General features: G+C 51.0%; 1 protein-coding gene across 1 annotated transcript; it reads right to left on the bottom strand.

Annotated features, from left to right (window-relative positions):
- Positions 1 to 410: 410 nt before the first annotated feature.
- RTL9 (retrotransposon Gag like 9) lies at positions 411 to 5,407 on the bottom strand. The gene is made up of 2 exons (XM_052663919.1): positions 1,070 to 5,407; positions 411 to 527 (listed from the first exon to the last, which is right to left on the bottom strand). Exons 1-2 carry the CDS (start codon positions 5,405 to 5,407, stop codon positions 411 to 413), a joined length of 4,455 nt encoding a protein of 1,484 aa, XP_052519879.1.
- Between the last annotated feature and the right edge of the window lie 1,035 nt (positions 5,408 to 6,442).

Genomic DNA, 6,442 nt, shown 5'->3' with positions numbered 1-6,442 from the left:
TTATGGGCTCCCTTGCCAGGTGAAATGGGACCAGGGCTTCCTCAAGTTTGCCTGATGACATGTGGCAAGACACTCTAAGGTGTTTTTGAGGTAGGATATAGTTTCTCCTGCCTAGACTTCTCCCTGGACCAAGAACTAGCACTGTCCTTGTTGGTAATGGGAGTTCGGAACTTCATACACTGAACATTCTTGAAGTCCACGTTCTGATTGTTGGGGCAGGTTAAAGGCATGTGGGGTGAAAGAGAAGGTCAAGTCAACCAAGTGGGGGATAGGGTGGGATGCACCTGGAGAGGGTGCTGCAGGGGGAAAGGCCACAAGTTTTAATGATGTAATTGCATGAAATGAGTCTAGGAACCAGTCCTCAAGTTAGCAGCCAACTTGGATATCACAGGAGAAGAGTCCAGGTAGCATTACTTGTTAGTGGGGGCCTTCTGATGGCCTGTGCTCTTTCGAAGGTGGTCGTGCAGACCCTCTTGAGGGTCTTCATGCTCTTTCAGGTAGTAACAGCGTTTGGGAACATGCTGGTGCTGGGAGTGAGAAAAAAAACAAAAACAGCAAATGTAAGAGCCATGCTTACTATGACAAGTGGGGTTCTACCTGGATAATTTCAATCACTTAGCATGTCAAGGAACTTGGCCAATGTACCTTATCTGTATAAAAAGTGTGACCAAGGACTAAACTGGTCAAATTCCCTAGTGACCTGGGTCTACAACACATGTAGCTGTAGGTGGGACCCAGCCTCCAAAACATGACCCCTCTTTTAGAACTGGACCTGGAATCAGTAGTAGCGAATTGGGACTGAGCCCACCCAGTTCCCTCAGAAGATTTAGACCTTTATTCACCCCCACGCCCTGAGTATCTTGGGTAGGGCAAGCTCCACAAAGTTAATGGAGTTTGGGTTAATATGCCCAAAATAAGGGCCTAATCAGGCCCGCTGATGAAATCCCAGGTTGGGGTTTATGGTCTAGGAGCTCAATGCCTCTCCCAGCCTCTTCCTTAGTCTACACAAAGGAGCAGGATGCCTTCAATTTTCTATTCAGAAACCTTGAGTGTATTTCCCCATCATTACCTCCTCGGTCTGCTGCTGGGGGTTCAGTTCATTCTCCATTGCCTCCTCGCTATTCCGCTTACAGGGTGATGTCAGAACCTGGCTGGAGCTGCCTCGGGAATTCTTCTCTCCGGCCAGCTGGCACTCGGTATAGAGAGACCTATCTATCAGCTCCTTTAGGCTGCCAGCCACCTTCAGGAAGATCCGGCCCATTTTGGTGGCAATAGCTTCAGAGAGTCCTTCCAGGAACCTGGTCCGCAGAATGGCATCGGACCAAGACAAATGTCGGGCCAGCAGAAGGAAGTCAGTGGCATACTGCCTGACCGACTTCTGGCCCTGCTTGGGATGGCAGAGAACCGCACTGAGGATGTCAATTTCAGACAGGGAGTCATATAAGCCCTGAGATCTTCTCAGGAAAGATTTATCTTCACGGGTGAGGGGGTTTCCTACCTCCATCTGCAAGATGGACCACCTCTCTGCTGCCCCCAGATGAAGAGACACCAGAAAAGCCATTTTCTCTGAATCATTCAAAAATCCCTTCATTTGCTTCTCCTCATCAATCTCCACCTCCTCTTCCACAGGGCGTGAACCCCGGGCTGCTTCTTGTTCTTCTAAGAGGTAACAGAGTGCTGGGGTCAGCATGCCAAAAGATGGGACTTCCTCTGATGGTGGCTTTACTGTTTTGGGGGGGGTGGTCGTCGCGTGTGGTGTGGACTTTGATCCAGAGGCTGTGACATTGATGCGAGGGGCAGATGTTTCCCCAGAGTCTGTGGCTTTGATTCCCAGGGTGGACATCATTCCAGGGGCTGGGGCTGCCATCTGGGATGCGGACATGGCTGCTGGGACTGTGGCCCTCATTAGTGGCATGGACATCCCCCCAGAGGATATGGGTCTCAGAAGTGGCATGGACATCATTCCAGAAGCTGAGGCTCTCATAAGTGGTGTGGATGTGGCTCCGGAAGCCGAGGCTCTCATAAGTGGTGTGGATGTGGCTCCGGAAGCCGAGGCTCTCATAAGTGGTGTGGATGTGGCTCCGGAAGCCGAGGCTCTCATAAGTGGTGTGGACGTGGCTCCGGAAGCCGAGGCTCTCATAAGTGGTGTGGACGTGGCTCCGGAAGCCGAGGCTCTCATAAGTGGTGTGGACGTGGCTCCGGAAGCCGAGGCTCTCATAAGTGGTGTGGACGTGGCTCCGGAAGCCGAGGCTCTCATAAGTGGTGTGGATGTGGCTCCGGAAGCTGAGGCTCTCATAAGTGGTGTGGATGTGGCTCCGGAAGCCGAGGCTCTCATTGGCGGTGTGGACATCTTTCCTGAGGTTGTGTATGTCGTTTGTGGCAAGGACGTTGATCCAGAACTCACAACTCTTGTTTGCAGTGTGGACATTGCCCCAGATGACAGGCTTTTCATTAGTGGCATGGATGTCTCTCCAGAAGCCATGGCAGACATCAGTGGCATGGGTGTTACTCCAGAGGCCACAGCTCTCATGAATGGCTTGGACATCCCTCCCGAGGCCATGGCTGTGGTTTGTGCAGTGGCCATCTTTCCAGAGGCTGGAGCTCTCATGAACTCTGTGGACACATCTTCAGAGACTGAGGGTCTCCTCGGGGGTGTGCACATAATTCCAGAGACTGGAGCCCTTAATAATGGCGGGGACATCACTCCCAAGCTGGGGGCTCGCATGGATAGCATGCACACCTCTGCAGATGCTGCTGTGGGCATCTGTGGTGCAGATGTTGCTCCAGAGGCTGGGGCCCTCAACAATGGCATGGACACCCCTCCAGAGGCCACGGCTGTCATTTGAGGCATGGACATCACTCCAGAGGCCGTGGATCTCATGAGTGGTGTGGACATCGGCCCAGAGATTGGAGCCCTCATTTGTGGCATGGACATCATGCCAGAGGCTGTGGCTGTTCTCTGCGGAGTAGACATTGCTCCATAAGCTGGGGCTCTCAGAGGGGTGGTGGCTATCTCCCCAGAAGTTGGGGGTCTTGTTAGTGCTGAGGACATTTCTCCAGAGGGTGAAGCTCTTGTGAGAAGTGTGGATGCCTCTCCAGGGTTTGAGGCTCTCATCAGGGGTGTGGATGCTGCCCCAAAGCTTGGGGCTCTAATTTTTGGTGTGGACATCACTTCAGAGGCTGGGGCTCGCATCTGCAGTGTGGACATCCCTCCAGAGGTCATGAATCTTTTGAATGACATGGACATCCCCCCAAAGTCTTGAGTGCCTACTGGCTGACTTGGCATCTTTCCAGAGACTGTGGATCTCATTAGCACTGTGGGCATGGTTCCAGGGCCTGGGGCTCTCGTTAGGGGCATGGACATGCTTCCAGAGGCTGCAGCTGTCATTTGTGGTGTGGACACGTCTCCAGAGGCTGGGGCTCTCATTAGTGGTGTGGACATCCCGGCAGAGGCAGCATCTGTCATCTGTGGCATGGACATGGCTCCAGAAGCTATGTCTCTCATTAGCATTGTGGAGATCTCTCCAGAAGCTGTGGTTGTCATTTGCTGCATGAACATTGCTTCTGAGGCTTTGGGTGTTGTTAGTGGCTTGGATAATGCTCCTGAGGCTGTAGCTTTCATCGGTGGCACAGACATCACTCCCGGGGCTGTGTCTCTCGTCAATAGTGAGGACATGGATCCAGAGGCTTTGGCTGTCATCTGTGGGGTGGACATGGCTCCAGAGGCTCTCATTTGTGGTCCAGCTGTCACTCTCGAGGCTGTGGCTCTCCTTTGTGACCTAGATGTTGCTCCAGAGACAGGCGCTTTTATTTGTAGTGTGGATACTGACCCAGAGGCTGGGGTGGTCATTTGTAGCATAGATACTGTTTCAGAGATGGGGGCTGTGTTGGGTGGGATGGACATTGCCCCCAAGGCTGGAGCTCTCATTCTTGGTGTGGACTTTGCCCCACTGGCTGGGACTTTCATAAAGCCCGTGGATGTGGTTCCGGAAATTTGAGCCGTTGTTAAGTGTGTGGACATTCCTCTAGAGGTTGCAGTTGGCACTGGCTCTGCGGACATGGTTCCAGAGGTTGTGGCTGTCATCAGTGGGGTGGACAGTGCTGCAGAGTCTGGGACTGTATTTAGCAGCGTGGACATATTGCCAGAGGCTGGGGTTCTCATTTGCAGTGTCGACCTTGCTCCAGAATCTGAGGCTCTTGCTGACGATGCAGACATCTCCCCGGGGGCTGTTGCTCTCATTGGTGGAGTAGACACAATCTGAGAATCTAGACTTTGTGTTAACTGTGAGGACATAGCTCCAGAGCTTTGGGCTGGCATCAGCTGGGTGGGCATCCCTCCAGAGGTCAGAGCCATCATTAGCTGTGGGGACACTGCCTCAGCATCTGGGGCTGGCTTTGACAAGGTGGGCATTTCTCCAGCTTCAGGGACTGACAGGAGCGGTGAGGATATGGCTCCGGAGCCTGGAGCTGTCATTAGTGGTAAAGACTCTACTCCAGAGTTTGGGCCTGACATTAGCTGGGTGGACATTTCCCCAGAATCTTGGGTGCTCGTTAGCTGGGTGGACATTGCTTCAGAAGTTAGGGCTGACATTATCAGTGAGGAGATCGCTTCAGAGTCTGTGTCTGACATGAGCAGTGAAGAGATCTCTCCAGAGACCAGGGCAGTCATTAGCACTTTGGACATTGCTTCAGTATCTTCATCTGTAATTTGCAATGGTGACATTCCTTCAAAGCTTGGAGCCGGCATTGGCTGTGTGGACATCTCTCCAGGGTTAATATCTGGCATTAGCAGAGGGGAGAGCTCTCCAGAATCTGGGGCTAGCATCAATGGTGTGGCCATTGCTTCAGAGGATGAGGCTGACATTGCCAGTGGTGATATGTCTTCAGAATCTGGTGTTGCCGTTAGTGCTGTGGACATTGTTCCAAAGTCAGGAATCGTCATCAGCCCTGGGGACATTAATCCATACTCTGAAGTGGACAGCAATGGAGACAATGTTCCAGAATCTGAGGCTGGCATTAGCAATGGGGACAGCATCCCAGAGTCTGAGGTTGGCATTAACAATGGGGACAGAGCCTCTGAATCCGAAGTTGGCATTAACAATGGGGACAGTGCCCCAGAGTCTGACAAGAGCGGTGAGGACACAGCTCCAGAGTTTGCTGTTCCCATTAGAGGTGCACCCATGGTGTCAAAGGCTGGGGATGTCATCAGCTGTGTGGACATCCCTCCAGGGTCTGATGCTGAAGTTGAGACCATAGGCTGGACACTAGAAGGCAGAATTTGGCCCTCTGCTCTGCTTTCTAGCATTGGTCCAGAAAAGGTCGTCTCCCTATTTGGGGTGTCGTCATTTTCCTCCCTCGGCACATTGCTGAACTGCAGTGAATTTAAGGGTATTGATGTATCTGCCATGGCCAAAGGACAGTGTGTAGAGAACCTCTAAAGCAATTATATCAGGGGTCCTGTTGAAGCCCAAGTGGCAAGAAAATCTGTAAACAGGAAACAAGTTTAGCAGTCAAAAGGCAATATCAAAAAGATGAGGAAGGACAATGATTCGTGATGGAGACCTCTTATGTGTTTGCTGGCTCTGTGGCATCAGAGATGGGCCTCTCAGGTTAAAGAAGCTGTATGGCATTAAACAAATTCAAAGCTGGAGCAACTATCCTTTCCACCTCTATCCTTTTCAAACCAACCGGCTCAGTCACACAGCACACACTCAGTTTATAAAAGCTATCGGCACTGGCAACTTCAGCAGCCCAGAGCCTGGGAGGTCCTGGTTGAAATGAAACAGCAGCACCACCTTCTGGAAAACTGTGAGAAGCGCAGGTTCCTGAGCCATGCTCTCTCCCACCACAGCACTAGCAAGCCAGCCAAGGGCCTGGATGAGAACACCCTTCACCCCAGGATAACTATTAGTTCCTAGTGCTCACTGAGTCCTGCTAGTGCTTTAATTCCCATTTTACTACTCTAATGGACCTAAATGTCTTCCTCAGGAAAAGGAAGGCATTTAACTGATCAATGAGAGTAGCATTGCACAAACTGAAATTCCTGTTTATTAACATTTTGATTTTTAATAACAAAAATCACCACTACTACTACCACCTACTGCTCACCTAGTGTGTTCAAGGCAGTACACTTTAGCGTCTGCAGTGTACCAGGATGTATAAGCATTACACATTGGAATCTTACAATAATAGTATTATTCCCATTTTACCAGTGTGCTCAGATTAGTTGGGGTTGGGGTTAGAATAAGACCACTGAAACACTAGGAACTGTTTATCTTTGACTATCACTTACTCATTGGGGTTGCCTAGGCTTTGGCATTCCTAAGGCTACATTCAGTTATCTCTCTGATGTCCTAGATCTTGGTTCACTTGAAGCTCAGTCTATAGGAAGTACAAACTTCAAGGTTCTCTGACAACTGGGTAAGAGCGAGTGGATAAGCCC

The sequence above is a fragment of the Budorcas taxicolor genome, chromosome X (genome assembly GCF_023091745.1).
Source record: "Budorcas taxicolor isolate Tak-1 chromosome X, Takin1.1, whole genome shotgun sequence".
Classification (NCBI taxonomy): Eukaryota; Metazoa; Chordata; class Mammalia; order Artiodactyla; family Bovidae; genus Budorcas; species Budorcas taxicolor.
This window is presented reverse-complemented; position numbering and strand designations above follow the sequence as displayed.

Excerpts from the sequence above, each read along its gene's own strand:
- RTL9 (XM_052663919.1), bottom strand. The coding sequence starts at position 5,407 with ATGGCAGATACATCAATACCCTTAAATTCACTGCAGTTCAGCAATGTG. Across the intron at positions 528-1,069 it reads CCCAGCAGCAGACCGAGGAG|CACCAGCATGTTCCCAAACG; the intron begins GTAATGATGGGG and ends TCTCACTCCCAG.